This window comes from Hemiscyllium ocellatum, chromosome 36 (genome assembly GCF_020745735.1).
Source record: "Hemiscyllium ocellatum isolate sHemOce1 chromosome 36, sHemOce1.pat.X.cur, whole genome shotgun sequence".
Taxonomy (NCBI): Eukaryota; Metazoa; Chordata; class Chondrichthyes; order Orectolobiformes; family Hemiscylliidae; genus Hemiscyllium; species Hemiscyllium ocellatum.
In genome coordinates this window covers 8,095,085-8,111,948 of record NC_083436.1, presented here as the reverse complement: position 1 = coordinate 8,111,948, position 16,864 = coordinate 8,095,085, and the positions used below count along the sequence as shown (strand labels likewise).

The following is a 16,864-nucleotide window of genomic DNA, read 5'->3' as shown; positions in this document are numbered from 1 at the left end:
AATCTGAAACGGAACCGACGTGACCCGCGCGGCGAGCACCCATTGGCTGGTTTCAATTGACGCGGGACACTTGAACTGAATGGGTTTATATCGGTTGCCGGTGGTGACGTCTTGACCAGTGTGTGTGTGGGGGAGGGGAGGGGTATTAGAAACAGTAATCGAGCAAACTGTCCCAGGCCGCTCGCGGGGGTCGGGTTGGGTGGGGGAGGGGAAACAATTGCCCCAGTCGTCCCACGCAGGTGGTGGGGGGGACGGATTATAGAGCGGGACCTGGCCGCCGGAGGTGGACCTGGAGCTGGCCTGTCTCCTTTTCTCAAGTAACGGGGAGCCTGGACACAGGAGAGGATACACAGCCCGGCCTGATTCCGATTTTAATCCGACCGTGTATTTTACCCGTGTTTTTTTTAAAAGGAGAATATCGTACAGTTTTTTTAAAATTTTTTTTTTGACTGTGGCCCCTTTTTAAAATCCCGGAGCTCGAGGATGTACCGGGCTTCTCGCGACGCTGCCTCCAGGGAAAACGTGCTGCCCCCCGGCGTGAAAGCCGCCAGCTGGCAGGATCAGGAGGCGAGAGGCCGGGAGCGGAATGCGGGCAGAGTGGCCACCCCTACCCCTGTCGGGGGCAGGAAGGTGCTCGGAGTGTTGCACAGTAACCAGGCTTTACAGCCCCACCACAAGTCCGTAAGTAAGGAGGCAGGTGCTGTCACTGGGTGGGCGATGCAGGCACCAGCTTGTTGTTGGTGGTGGTGGTCTGCGGTATCGATTACAATGAGGCGAAGGCCAACACCAGTGAGATATATCATCCGACAGTTTCTGGAAGGTGTTATTGAATGGTATAAAAGTTCAAATTGCCCCAGCACCATTCAGTTTCCGTTTTGCAACGGCTCACAACTACCTTGATTGACTGTCCTCTCGCGTTGGAAATTGAAGCCTTTACGTTGGTCCATGTTGCTGGCCGTCTATTCACAGCAGCAGTTCCTTGTTTGCGATTTTATTAAATTATACTTGAGCATTTTTAAAAAAATGCTCCGCACTTCAATTTTCCATCAGCTCACCAGCCGAAACGACCTAGTTGCTAGGCGTTCCAATGGCTTCTCATAATTTTGGTGTAACGAAAGAACTTCACATTAAAGCGTGTAGGTGTGATTTTTATTTTGTACATTAAATGCTCATCTCTGCCCGCTCAAGATGTTGGGGAATCGTTACTGAATGTTAGCGTGGTTGCTGAGATTCTGTGGCTCCGGAAGGAGTGAATTTGTGAATCGCAACCACACTGTCTATAACTTGTCAGTGATGCTACTGGAATGGGCATGCTCATGATAAAATGGGTAAATATGGGCAAGTCAAGTACTCTATTATTCTATGTAATAGTATTTTAAATAATCTTTGTTCAAATGGGGGGGGGCACCTCATGAATTTATCGTGCATGCGTAAAGTTCAGGAACAGTTGACTGATCTTGGTTGCCAATAGAAAAGGCTTTCTATAGCCTTTCGTGGAGCAATGTAGGCCTTTGTGTTCTATGTCTGAAATCCTCGGGAGTCAAACGCTTCAAGTTTATCAATCAATGTAATAATCGTGGTAAATCGAGGTGTTGCACCTGCAAAATTCCAGCAAATAACTAAGAGCTGAGATTTGGAAGCCACACTCTTGTTCTCTCATCTGCACTAAGTTAAATTTATTGCATGTTTCTACAATCTTGTATCGTAAGGAGGATGTTGCGAAACTTGAAAGGTTTCAGAAGAGATTTACAAAGATAATGTCAGGGGTGGAAGGTTTGAGCTATAGTGAGAGGCTGACTAACCTGGGACTGATTTTCCTGGAGCCTCCGAGACTGAGAAGTGATCTCTTAGAGGCTTAAAATCATGAGGGGCATGGGTAAGGGAAATAGACAATGCCTTTTTCCTGGAGTACGGAAGCCCAGAGTTGGAGGGCATAGAATATTACAGTGCAGTACAGACCCCTCGGCCCTCTCTGCTGCTCCGACCTGTGAAACCAATAGGTTTGGGGTAAGAGGGGAGAAATTTAAAAGAGACCTAAGGGGCAGGTTTTTCAGAGGGTGGTGCGTGCATAGAATGAGCTGCCAGAGGAAGCGGTGGAGGTTGGTACAATTACAACATTGAAAAGGATGGATATATGAATAGATAGGGTTTAGAGGGATATGGGCCAAGTGCTGGCAAATGGGACTGAATTAATTTGTGATATCTGATCAGTGTGGGCGAGTTGAACTAAAGGATCTGTTTCCATGCTATGGATCTCTATGATCCTATGAGTCATAGGTGATTCTGCATTTCACCTCAGGAAGCTGAAAATTTGTCACAATCAGCACTTTGTATTTTATCCAAATGAACCCAGATAGAGGTGTTAGAAATATGTTGGTGAGGTAGATATCGCAATTGAACTGAATTTGTCTCAGTTTGGTTTTCAGAGCTGAAAATGTGTTGCTGGAAAAGCGCAGCATATAAGGAGCAGGAGAATCTACATTTCGGGCATGAGCCCTTCTTCAGGAATGAGGAAAGTGTGCCAAGCAGGCTAAGATAAAAGGTAGGGAGGAGGGATTTGGGGGAGGGGTGTTGGAAATGCGATAGGTGGAAGGAGGTTAAGGTGAGGATGATAGGTCGCAGTGGGGGTGGGGGTGGAGAGGTCCGGAAGAAGATTGCAGGTTAGGAAGGTGGTGCTGAATTCGAGGGTTGGGACTGAGACAAGGTGGGAGGAGGGGAAATGAGGAAACTGGAGAAATGAGTTCATCCCTTGTGGTTGGAGGGTTCCCAGGTGGAAGATGAGGCGATCTTCCTCCAGCCGTGTTGCTATGGTCTGGCGATGGAGGAGTCCAAGGACCTGCATGTCCTTGGTGGAGTGGGAGGGGGAGTTGAAGTGTTGAGCCACGGGGTGGTTGGGTTGGTTGGTCCAGGTGTCCCAGAGGTGTTCTCTGAAACGTTCCGCAAGTAGGCGGCCTGTCTCCCCAATATAGAGGAGGCCACATCAGGTACATTGGATGCAGTAAATGAAGTGTGGAGGTGCAGGTGAATTTATGACGGATATGGAAGGATCCCTTGGGGCCTTGGAGGGAAGTAAGGGGGGAGGTGTGGGCGCAAGGTTTGCATTTCTTGCGGTTGCAGGGGAAGGTGCCAGGAGTGGAGGTTGGGTTGGTGGGAGGTGTGGACCTGACAAGGGAGTCATGGAGGGAGTGATGTATATGGAGGTTGGTGGGGTGGTAGGTGAGGACCAGTGGGGTTCTGTCCTGGTGGCGATTGGAGGAGCGGGAAGTGGAAGAGATGCAGTGAAGAGCATCGTTGATCATGTCTGGGGGGTAATTGCGGTCTTTGAAGTAGGAGGCCATCTGGGTTGCTCGGTATTGGAACTGATGCGGCGGAGACGAACGAACTGGGAATATGGGATGGTGTTTTTACAGAGAGCAGGGTGGGAGGAGGTGTAGCCTAAGTCGCTGTGGGAGTCAGTTGGTTTATATTAAATGTCCTTGTTGATTCGGTCGCCCGAGATAGAAATGGAGAGGTCTAGGAAGGGGAGGGAGGAGTCTGAGATGGTCCAGGTAAATTTGAGGTCGGGGTGGAAGGTGTTGGTAAAGTGGATGAACTGTTCAACCTCCTCGTGGCAGCACGAGGCAGCTCCGATACAGTCACCGATGTAGCGGTGGAAAAGGTGGGGTTGGTGCCAGTTTAGCTGCGGAAGATGGACTGTTCCACATATCAGATGAAGAGGCAGGCGTAGCTGGGGCCCATGCGGGTGCCCGTGGCTACTCCTTTGGTTTGAAGGAAGTGGGAGGATTGGAAAGAGAAGTTTTGTTCAGAGTGAGATCCAGTTCAGTCAATCAAAGGAGGGTGTCAGTGGAAGGGTACTGGTTGGTACGGTGGGAGAGGAAGAAGCGGAGGGCTTTGAGTCCTTCGTGATTGAGGATGGAGGTGTACAGGGACTGGATGTCCATGGTGAAGATAAGGCGTTGGGGACCAGGGAAGTGAAAATCGTGGAGGTGGAGGGCATGGGTGGTGTCCCGAATATAGGTGGGGAGTTCTTGGACTAAGGGGGTCAGGACTGTGTCGAGGTATGCAGAGATGAGTTCTGACGACCCCTTCTCCCACCTCCAACAAGCCCCATCCACCTGGACGCTCCATGCTGGCCTCTTACCTGCCCTCGATCTCTTCATAGCCAACTGCTGCCGCGACATTAACAGCCTCCAATCTCTCCACCCCTCTCACCCATTCCAACCTCTCACCCTTGGAACGTGCAGCCTCCACTCCCTCCGTTCCAACCCCAATCTCGCTATCAAACCGGCAGACAAGGGAGGCGCGGTAGTAGTTTAGTGCACCGACCTTTACACCGCTGAGGCTAAACGCCAGTTTACGGACACCTCCTCCTACTGCCCCCTTGACCATGATCCCACCTCCCACCACCAAACCATCATTTCCCAGACCATCCATAACCTCATCACCTCGGGGGATCTCCCATCCACCGCCTCCAACCTCGTAGTCCCACAACCCCGCACCACCCGTTTCTACCTCCTGCCCAAAATCCACAAACCTGACTGCCCTGGCCGACCCATTGTCTCAGCCTGCTCCTGCCCCACCGAACTCATCTCTGCATATCTCGACACGGTCCTGTCCCCCTTAGCCCAAGAACTCCCCACCTACGTTCGGGACACCACCCACGCCCTCCCCCACCTCCATGATTTTCGCTTCCCCGGTCCCCAACACCTTAACTTCACCATGGGTATCCATTCTCTGTACACCTCCATCCCTCATCACGAAGGTCTCAAAGCCCTCCACTTCTTCCTTTCCCGCCGTACCAACCACTGACGCCATCCTTCGACTGACTGAACTGGTCCTCACTCTGAACAACTTCTCTTTCCAATCCTCCCACTTCCTCCAAACCAAAGGAGTAGCCATAGGCACCCACATGGGCCCCAGCTATGCCTGCCTCTTCGTAGGATATGTGGAACAGTCCATCTTCCGCAGCTACACTGGCACCACCTCCCACCTTTTCCACTGCTACATCGATGACAGTATTGGCACTGCCTCGTGCTCCCACGAGGAGGTTGAACAGTTCATCCACTTTCCCAACACCTTCCATCCCGACCTCAAATTTATCTGGACCGTCTCAGACTCCTCCCTCCCCTTCCGATACCTCTCCATTTCTATCTTAGGCGACTGAATCAGCACGGACATTTAATATAAACCGACCGACTCCCACAGCTACCTAGATTACACCTCCACCCACCCTGCCCCCTGTAAAACCGCCATCCCATATTCCCAATTCCTTCATCTCCACCGCATCTGCTCCCAGGGGGACCAGTTCCAATACCGAACAACCCAAATGGCCTCCTTCTTCAAAGACCGCAATTTCCCCCCAGATGTGATCGACGATGCTCTCCACCGCATCTCCTCCACTTCCCGCTCCTCCAATCGCCACCAGGACAGAACCCCACTGGTCCTCAACTGCCACCCCACCAACCTCCATATACATCATCTCATCCGATGTCATTTCCGCCACCTCCAAATGGACCCCACCACCAGGGATATATTTCCCTCCCCTCCCCTATCAGCGTTCCAAAAAGACCACTCCCTCCGTGACTCCATTGTCAAGTCCACACCCCCCACCAACCCAACCTCCACTCCCGGCACCTTCCCCTGCAACCGCAAGAAATGCAAAACTTGCGCCCACACCTCCCCCCTTACTTCCTTCCAAGGTCCCAAGGGATCCTTTCATATCCGCCACAAATTCACCTGCACCTCCACACACATCATTTACTGCATCCACTGCACCCGATGTGGCCTCCTCTATATTGGGGAGACAGGCCGCCTACTTACGGAATGTTTCAGAGAACACCTCTGGGACACCTGGACCAAGCAACCCAACCACCCCATGTCTCAATATTTCAACTCCCACCTCCCACTCCATCAAGGACATGCAGGTCCTTGGACGACTCCATCGCCAGACCATTGCAACATGACGGCTGGTGGAAGAATGCCTCATCTTCCGCCTCGGAACCCTCCGACCACAAGGGATGAACTCCGATTTCTCCAGTTTCCTCATTTCCCCTCCCCCCACCTTGTCTCAGTCCCAACCCTTGAACTCAGCATCACCTTCCTAACCTGCAATCTTCTTCCGACCTCTCCGCCCACCCCCCCCCCCATCCCCACTGCGGCCTATCACCCTTACCCTAACCTCCTTCCACCTATCGCATTTCCAATGCCTCTTCCCCAAGTCCCTCCTCCCTACCTTTTTATCTTAGCCTGCTTGGCGCACTCTCCTCATTCCTGAAGAAGGGCTCATGCCCGAAACGTCGATTCTTCTCCTTGGATGCTGCCTGACCTGCTGCGCTTTTCCAGCAACACATTTTCAGCTCTGATCTCCAGCATCTGCAATCCTCACTTTCTCCTCAGTTTAGTTTTCAGTCATGTACTTCTTTGTAAAAAGTAGAAAGTTGCAAATGTTTGCCTCTCCTGCTTCTGAGTCCATCCTTCAATTCTAGAGCTACTGCAAATGCTTTTAAAAACATACTTGTTAAGATTGAAGTAAGATTATGCTACCACATTTGAAAATGTCTGTCCTTAAAATAACTTGAGTTGGCTTCAAGAAAAGCTGACAGTTTTAAAGCAATCACAAATGTTGTTTAAGAAATTAGATAATTAAATATTAAGTAAGGAATTAAGCTTTGCTGAAAAAGAGACATGATATTGAAGTTTTCTTGCCTTACACTCTGCAGGACAAACAAAAAGAACATCAAATTTCAGAGGGAACAACAATGTACACTGTATTTTTATAAAAGAAAATATGCTGATTGGTTTGCACATCAGTTCTGGTCAAGTCTTTGTCATGGAAAATACCATGGAATCGTTGTTCTTTATGGCGTCCAGACATGCTGCCATTTTCTGAAACTCTTCTCTGCTCTCATGCACTGTGCAACTGACAGTTAATTTGAGCTTTAATGACCACTATACCCAATTAGATGGTGGTGTCATGGATGCCCTGTAGCCCCATCTCATTGATACCTTTTGGTTTTCATGCAGAATGCATTGAATGACCCCCAACCTCTTTGCATATTTCTGATATGGAATATATTTGAATCTGCAGCCATGTATATGAACTTCCTTACCTAAATGTGCTCCATCTCTTGCTCAAATTCAACTTTGAGACTAAGCAGTCTCGTGAGCTCCTTTTTCCTCAATATGCTAAGCCAACCATCACAAGTCGACAAATGCCTCAGGATTCCTACAGTTTCATATACTTGAAAATTTCGTCTTATTAGCATTTTTGTAAATGGGATTTGACTCATTTGCTCATTGTCATACACCCCATTTCCGAAACAAAAGAGAACAGTTATCCTGCAGGATAGATGTTTATCCTGTTTGGTGGTGTTCTCTGTATTGTCTATAAACTCAACTGGACCCGTTTGACTGGAAAATGTCTAGTCTACTTCAAACTATCTTGGAAGGGTAAAGTGTCTTGACATTTTGAACAATAGATGAAGCAGGCTAATTTGTGGTGTTACTATACAGTGGTATTGTTCACTAACCGGATGGTGTTCAAGCCAAGAAGATGATCGTGCCATAAAAATGGTATATTCTTATGGCAACACCTTGACCGAACTATTGGCATCCTTTTCTTCAGTGTAAATTGTTACTGTCTCTGAAATATGACATTCTTGCACCTGTCCTGCTGATTTGCAAGATTTAAAAAAACTTAATGTTTTTTTTCTCTAGCAATACTCCAGTTCTATATTAACATCCCAAAATCTGTACTCCCATTTCATATTTCTAAATTGAACTTGCAGGTTTCAACATCAGGATTTAACTGCAACAATGAGAACTGTGGTCATCTACCGGCAGGAAAAGCACCAGCAAAACCATCATTCACTATCCATGAAGATGAACCTGATGGTGCTCCATGTCGAAGTACAAGTAATAATGCAGGAAATGTTGCAAACCTGACACTAAATTCAACTGTACTATCACTTGGAAATTGCAAACCTTTGGCTTCCATTGAGTGTGCTGCAGATGTTAGCTTTGGTAAGTTTTTTTTTATTATATCATGTGGTTGATCTGAATTTTACTTAATTAGGTCAGAAGTGAGGATGTTCATCCGTTAAGTACAATCTGCAACTCCATGGGTACTGTAGCAGCTTACAGCTTGAATAACATGCCATTGATCCCACAATTTTCCCACTATCTACATTTTGAGGATTACCAGGAGCCAGCCAGTTAAATTATGCATACAAAAGCTAGTCAGAAGCTGGAATTTGTGGCATGTAATTGCTGACCTCCAAGTCATTTCTATCACCTTGAGGGTACAAATCAGGAATATAGTTTGATTAAATACTGTCTGCTTAGTGTGTTTGGTACAACCAAAATTCACTCTGTCTATGGCAATGAGTGGAACAGCACTTCATTCATCCTTTTGAACCTTTTATTTCCTTCATCACTGACAGCAATGCGCACCACAAGTTGTCATGGGACATTTAGTCAAACCCTCCTTTTTTCTTTGACAGTGTCTTTCAAATTTGTAGCTACCACCATCTTAAAAGAGCAATGCGAGGACTAACTTCTTTCTGCAAGCTATAGATCATCCTGACATTGAGTAGTGTTTCCAATCCTATGCTGTTGCTAGACCAAAATTCTGGAATTCCCTAATAACAACTTGAGTTTATCTGCCGCAGAGCACCTCTCCTCCACCATCTTCTATTGGCGATGAGGAACAGAAAGCAAATGCTGGCCTTGCCAGTGACTTACTCATCCCATGAAAAAAGTCTTCAATAACTTGCTGTTTGCAGCATGTCGAACCCTGGGGCAAGGGCATCAGGTTTAGATTTTTTTGGAGGTTGATGCACTTGCTATAAAATATTCAGCTTTCTTTTTTTTTTAATTACAACTTTTCACATGTGTTTTCCCCTTTTGTGGCAAACTTATTGAGGTAGATGTCCAATGAGCTTGTAGTCCTTTATGTAAAAGATGGAAGGTAACTGCTGGTTTTCTGTTTAATCTAACAGAATCCAATCTAATGTAGTTTTTTGACCGTATTCTTGAGTTTTGTAAATTGTATCTGAACGTTGGATGTGGGTATGTTTCTCTGCTTTAGCAGCCAATCTGAAGATAGAGTTTTGTAGTCTGAAGAGCCCAAATTGCAGTGGTTTTTGACTTTTAACAATGTAATCTTAGTTATTTGAGGTGGTTGTGGTAGACAAAGACACAAGGTTCCCTTGAATCTACACGCCAAAGCTAAAAGCAAGCAAGCAGTCTTCTGACTCTTACTTTATCAATGTAGTTTGTGGTTCTGTTTTATTTTGCCCCACTATCTCTGTATTCATGGTCATACAGCAAATCTGCTTAGCCCATGTCCCTCTAACATTCCTCCTTAATGGACTTGTCTAAATGAATACTACTGAAATGTAATAACTAAGAAATCTAGAAGTAAATCTAAAAATAAGTCTAAATCTCAGGAACAGCTGCAAGATCCACATTACACCATTTTAGAATCTAGAATTTTTCACCAGCTTTGGTTTATGTAAAATTCCTTCTGTACTGAGTAGATATAACTTGCACATTTTTGTTTATAGACCATTGATTTTCCTCTGAATTGATTGCTTTTTCTAGTTTGTAACTTCATTAAAATTGAAACATGAATTCAGTTTCTTCTAAATTAAGACGTGAGCTCCGGCAGTGATCCTTGGAGCCTTTAATTTTCCCAGACGTAGTCAATCAAGCTTATTCCTTGAACTATCTTCTATTTTATTTCTAACTTTGGTGAACTTGTGTGGAAGATCATGGCATAGCAGTACAATATCACTGGAGTTATAAATCTCGCTTGCTTGCTGGAGGATTTAAATACAATTAACAAATTTGAAATGTAAAGCTAGTAATAAATCCATGAAACTAACTATCATAAAAATCCTTTTTTATTTATTCTTGTTGAAGGAAATCTGTCATCCATAATTGGTCTGGCCTAGATGTGACTCCAGATCCATAGTAATATAGTTGATTGTTCATTGCCTTTCTTAATAAAAATCTTGCAAGCAACTCAAGGGCAGCTAGGGATAAACAGCAAATGTGCTTATATTCAAGATGGCAGCAAAATAGGATGTAGGGTTTGATAACTGCAGCTTTGAGAGAGGACCAGGTTGCAATAAAATCCAAATGGTGAACTGAGAGTATCTCCTGGTTGTGAGTAATTATTAATAACTGTGGAGACTATTGGAGACTGAAAGGTAAAATTTAAGTATACCTTACAATTAACTTCCCTTGACTAGTGTCTTAGTTTTTTTTTGAGAACACCTCATGATTCCACTACTTTTATTCTTGTTGTAAGCTTATTACATTCCTAAACTATTGCAATAATGTGAGAAGATGCATTAGTTTAGTTCACCAAGCATTTTGTGACTTTGATACAATATCTCAGGATGGGCAGTTGATGTGTTGGAAATGCAGAAAATTGAAGATCTGAACAGTGGTGTAATCCAGGAGATAAGTATCCATAGCTGCAGATACTGCGGGGAGGGTGTGGAGTGGTATCTGGTTGCATTGTATCAGGAGATGGTGATATCCCTTGAGATCAGATGTTCCAATTTGATCACTGATCTCTGGAAAAGGATGTTTGTGTGACTGTACTTAACGACTGCAACAACTGTCCAACCAGTTTGAGATTCATTCAGTTTGAGTGTGAGGCTGCAGGATAATGAGCTTTCTGACCATGCCACTGCAGTACAGGAACCAATTCAAGTCTCTGGAGCAAAAAGAAAGTAATAGTAGGTAACAGTATAGTGGTAGGTAGTTCCCCGCAGTAAAGAGCATGAATCTAGAATTTTGTTCCTATCTGGTTCTAGGATTCAGGATATCTACTTGGGACCAGGGAGGGAGGATCCAATTTTCATGATCCATTGGCTACCAACAGCATAGGCAGGACAAGGAAAGAGGTTCTGTACAGTCGGTATGATGAGCTTGGTACCAGATTAAGAAACAGGACCTCCAAAAATGCGAATCTCGTGACTATTTCCTGAGTCTTGTGCAAATTAGCAGAGGGCAAATCAAGTTAGAGAAATGAATGTGACTCAGTCTGATGTGGACCAAGTGGATTTCATTTGTGGCCCACTGGCATCAATACTGGGAAAAGTGGATGCTGGACCATTGGGATTCCACTTCAACAGTGCTTGGGGCTTCAGTGTTTTAGACAGCTGCATGATTAGAGAAGTTTTGAACTAAATATTGGGATCAAATTTAGGTAGATGAGGTCAGTCAAAGAATTGAGGCAAGGAAAAGATAAGTATATAGAAAATGATGAACAAACTGACAGGGAAAGTGTGTAAATCCAAGAACAAATAAGGCTAGATGTTGTAAAAGTAATAGAAGATAAGACTAATAACTGCATATAACATTTGAAATAAATCTTCTCAAATAGGTGTTAGTTAATAAAGACAAAGCAGGGCACTTAGACAAAGGATCGAAGTAATTGGGTCGCTTCGACATGGTTTTGTGAAAGAAGTATTTTTAATAAATATATGTTGGAGCTTTCTGAAGAAGCAACTTGTGTATTGGATGTAGGGGCATTGGTGATGTATTGAGATTTTCAGAAGGTGTTTGATACGTGCCACTAAAAATGGTTACTGCAGGAAATGAAGGCTTAAGATTTACTGGGATGAATAGAAGATTGTCTAACAGAAAACAGTAGCCACAAAAAGGTGCAGGGTATCACAGACTGGACTGCATTTACAAAACTAACACCCATAATGGACAAGTTTTCTCATGAAAATAGACTGTATGTGCTAGGAGTTTATTCATCTATTATATGGAGTTTGGATGGGTGAAGGGGCACATCATTGAAGGTAGGAAACATTTCTACACCCACCTGTCAAGACTAAGTATAGAACTAGGGGGTCACTGCTTTAAAAATGGCACCAGTGAGCAAGTCACATGGTTCCAGGCATTGATGTCATCATGTAGCCTTTAACTAGGAACTAGGGTCCAGTCAAAGTCAGAGTTGTAAGCACAGAAACAAACCCTTCGGTCCAACTCATCCATGCCAACCAGACGTCCTAAACTGATCTAGTCCCATTTGTTAGCAGTTGGCCCATATTGCTCTTAATCCTTCCTATACATGTACCAATCCAGATGCTTAAATGTTGTAATTGTAGCTGCCTGCACCAGCTTCTCTAGCACCATTCCTTTGCATGAAAAAGTTAACCCTAAAGTCCTTTTATTTTTAAAAAAAAAACTTTCCCTTCTCATCTTAAACCTAAGCCATCTAGTTTTGATTTTCCCTACCCCACCCTTGGCTATTCACCTTATTTTGTCCCTCATATGGGCGGCACAGTGGTTAGCACTGCTGCGCTCACAGCGCCAGAGACCCAGGTTCAATTCCCACCTCAAGCGACTGTGTGGAGTTTGCACATTTCTCCCCGTTCTGCATGGGTTTCCTCCGAGTGCTCCGGTTTCCTCCTCCAATCCAAAAATGTGCAGGTTAGGTGAATTGGCCATGCTAAATTGCCCGTAGTGTTAGGTGAAGGGGTAAATGTAGGGGAATGGGTCTAGGTGGGTTGCGCTTCAGCGGGTCGGTGTGGACTTGTTGGGCCGAAGGGCCTGTTTCCACACTGAAATCTAATCTAATCATACACTCCTTTAGAAGAAGGCCATTTGGCCCATCAAGCCTATATCAACTTTCCAAAAAGCATTCCTGTAATCCTGTATTTTCTATGGCTAACCCACTTAGCCTGCACACTATGTGCAATTTAGCATGGCCAATTCACCTAACCTGCACGTCTTTGGATTGTGGGAGGAAATCCGAGCACTTGGAAGAAACCCACATAGCCATTGGGGGGGAACTGTGCAAACTCCACACAGATTCAAGGATAGAATTGAACCTGGGTCCTCAGTGCTGTGGGGTAGTAATAATAACCACTGAGTCACTGTGTTGCCCTTGTGATTTTATAAACCTCTATAATGTCACCCCTCAGCCTCTGCTCCAGGGAAAATAGCCCCAGCCTATTCAGCTCTCCCTATCTCCCTATCGCTTAAATCCTCCAATCCTGGCAACATCCTTAAATGTTTTCAGAACTGTTTCAAGTTTAACAACAACTTCTGTACAGCAGAGATCAGAATTGGTGAAAGCCATTTTGGAATACTGCATTCAATATCCTCCAAACAGTTGTTGGGCTTGGGGTGAGGGACTCCTGGAGTTAGGAGGGTAGCAGGCCCAGAAATTTGGGTAGAGGTATGTGAGACGAGTAGAGCCCTCGGCGGAAGAAAGATGAATGACAAGGTAGGCAAGGCCATTCCCCAATTGGTGTCTTTTTCCTTCTTCTCCACTGTCTGCATTAATGATAGTTAACGACCCAGCTACAACAGCCCTCTGTGATAAAGAATTCCACAGAATTGCCTCACTTAGAAGAATTTTCTCCTCTGTCTTAAATCAGCCTCGTATTCTGACAGGTATTCAGCCCAAAATTATTTACAGTATCCTAGGTATGGTCTGACTAGTGTATTGTATAATTTTAGTAAAACTTTCCTATTGTTATACTTAAATTTCTTTTGAAATAAAGGCCAGTTATTTTCTTTGCCTTCGTTATTGCCAATCCAGTTATGTGCTGGTTAGATGGGTTGGCCATGGTAAATTGTCCATTGTGTCTGGGGATGTCAGTTAGATTGTTTCCCATAGCTAATCTATGGGGTAACAGGGACAGGGTAGGTGGGTGGGTGTGTTAGGAAATTCTTCGGAAGATCCATATGGACTTGCTGGGCTGAATGGCCTGTTTCCATGCTGCAGGGATCTTGGTTCTGCCCAACTTGGATGCTAGCTTTGAATTCATGGGTGAGGACTCCCAAATGCCCCTGATTTGTAGGGTTTTTTTTTGCTGTCTGTCTTCATTTCCGTTATAATTCAGCTCCTTTTTAATCTTCATGGCAAAATACATACAATTGCATTTCCTCATTGTATTCCATCTGCTCAATTTTTACCCACCAGACTTTGTGATATCTTTAACACTTGCCTGCTCACTATTTTTATTTGAAAACTTGGCCATAGTATATCTACTTCCCTTGTCTAAGTCAATAAGAAAAGTAATTGTGGTCCAGCACTGATCTTCGTGGCATACCATTAGTTACAATTTGCCATCCTGAAACGCCCTTCTTATTCCTACTGCATCTTCTGTTAGTTAGCAAATTCTCTATCTGTACTAATATATGTCTCTAACAAGGGCCCTTATTTTGTTAAGTGGCCAAGTTTGGTACCTTCTCAAATGTCTTCTGAAAATCTAAATATATTTGTTTAGCTGCTTTCCCTTTTTTCTCTTGCTTGTGACCACATTAAAGCTCTAGTAAATTTGTCAGGCATGATTTTACCCTTCATGAAGCCATACTGACTCTGCTTGATCATATTATGTATAATCAAGTATTCTGGTGTTGCCTCCTTTTACGATAGACTCTTTAACATTTTGTCAACAACAGATATAAGTCTAACTGGCCTCTAGTTTGTTTTTGGTCTCCTTCCCTTTTGTAAATAAATGTTACATTGGCGCTTTACAATCCTCTGGGACTTTTCCAGAATTCGAGGATTCCAAGAAGATTACTACCAGTACATCAACTATCCCTCTAGCTGCTTTCTTTTTAATATGCATCCCATTCATATCAAAATGACTAGAATAACAAAGCAAACATGTACTGCTGAGGTTTTAGAAGGCTCTGGTGAGACCACATTACAAAAAATGTGAGCAGTTTTGGACCCTGTATCCAAGAAAGGATGTGCTTCCTATTTGCACATCTCCATTGAACTCCACCCACCCCCACCCCGCAATCAACTCCAATCAATGTTCCTTAGTTTTTGACACGTCCATTCCGGGGAAGAAGACTGACTATCCACACTTCAAGTTTTATGTATTTCGATCAAGTTGCCCTCAACCTAGACACTCTAACAAAATCAATCTTAGCATATCTAGCCCCTCATTATAGTTAATACCTTCCAATCCAGGCAACATCCTTTTGCGCACTCTCTCCAAAGACTTCATGTCCTTTCTATAATGTGAGGACACAGAACTTCAGAGTTCTCCAAATGTGGCTGAAAATCTCCATACAGCTGCAACTTTACTTGCCAAATTTTATAATCAATGCCCTGACTGATTTAGAGTCATAGAGCCCTACAGCATGGAAACAGAACTTGCAGTCCAACCAGTCCATGCTGAACATAATCCCAAACTAAACTAGTTCCACCTGCTTGCTCCTTACCCATATCCCTCCAAATATTTCCTGTACATGTATCTATCCAAATGTCTTTTAGGTGTTGTAATTGTACCCACATCTGCCACTTCCTCAGGAGGTTCATTCTACATACAAACCATCCTCTCTATAAAAGAATTGTTTCTTACATCTTTTTAAATCTCTCTCCTCTCACCTCAAAAATATGTTCCCTAATCTTGAAATCCCCCATCCTAGGGAAAAGACAACTAACATTAACTCGATCTATATCCCTCATTAATTTATAAACTTCTATCAAGTTGCCTTCAACCTCCTACACTCCAGTGAAAATAGTCCCAGTCTATCAGGTCTGTCTTCATAACTCAAACCTTCCAAACCAGGTAACATCCTCGTAACCCTGCACCCTTTCCAGCTTAATAATATCCGACTAAAACTGGACACAGTATTCTAGTAGAGATCTCACCAATGTCCTGTACAATCTCAATGTGATTTCCCAATTCCTATTCTCAAAGGACTGAGCAATGAAGGCAAGGGTGCCACACACCTTTTTAACAACCTTGTCTAATTGTAACACAAACTTCAAAGAATTATGTACCTGCACTCCAAGGTCTCTGTTCTACAAACCACACAAGGCCCTACCACTAATTGTCTAAGCCCTATTCCTTGTTGCATCAAAATCGAATACCTCGCATTTATCCAGACTGAACTCCATCTGTCATTTTTCAACCCTTTGACCCATTTGATCAAGATCCCTTTGTAATCTTAGAAAACCTTCTACACTGTTCATTTTGCCACCCTGAATCCCATGTGACCTAACTTTGTTAATTAGTCCACCATGCAGAATCTTGTCAAAGACTTCACTTAAATCCAAGTAACTAATGTCTCCTGCACTGCCATCATCAATCTTTTTGGTAACTTCCTCAAATAACTCAAACAAGTTTCCTTGCACAAAATCATGATGACTATTCCTAATCAATTTTTGCCCCTCTTAAATATCAATTAATCCTATCTTTTATAATCACTTACAACAATTTACCCACAACCCAAGTCAGACTCGGTCTGTGGGCGGCACGGTGGCACAGTGGTTAGCATTGTTGCCTCACAGCACCAGAGACCTGGGTTCAATTCCCGCCTTGGGCAACTGTCTGTGTGGAGTTTGCACATTCTCCCAGTGTCTGCGTGGGTTTCCTCCGGGTGCTCCAGTTTCCTCCCACAATCCAAAAATGTGCAGGTTTGGCCATGCTAAATTGCCCATAGTGTTAGGTGAAGGGGTAAATGTAGGGGAATGGTCTGTGTGGGTTGCTGTTCGGAGGGTCGGTGTGGATTTGTTGGGCCGAAGGGTCTGTTTCCACACTGTAAGTAATCATCATCTAATCATCTAGTATACAGTTCCCACATTTCTCCTTGCAACCTTCCTTAAACAGATGTACAACATTAACCATTTTTCAGTGATTGGGCACTTCACCTGTAGTTATAGATGATGCAAATATTTCTGCAAAGGGTCTCACAACTTCCTCTGTTACTTCCCACAATATTCCTAGATGCACTCGATCCACCTTTTATATACTTTAAGACCTCTGAACTTCCTCGTCTCTAATGTGAATTGTTTTTAAAACATCAAAGTTTATTTCTCTGCATTTTCTAGACTCCATTTCTTTCTCCACAGTAAAAGGTGATG

General features: G+C 44.2%; 1 protein-coding gene across 1 annotated transcript in view; it reads left to right on the top strand.

The window, feature by feature from the left end:
* The first annotated feature begins 253 nt into the window (after nucleotides 1–253).
* ccna2 (cyclin A2) overlaps nucleotides 254–16,864 on the top strand; it is a 36,897-nt gene continuing 20,286 nt past the window's right edge. The window contains exons 1-2 of the mRNA XM_060851325.1: nucleotides 254–681; nucleotides 7,788–8,022. Of these exons, the coding sequence (XP_060707308.1) occupies nucleotides 484–681; nucleotides 7,788–8,022 (433 nt within the window). The 5' untranslated portion in view covers nucleotides 254–483. The remainder of the gene's footprint in view (nucleotides 682–7,787; nucleotides 8,023–16,864) is intronic.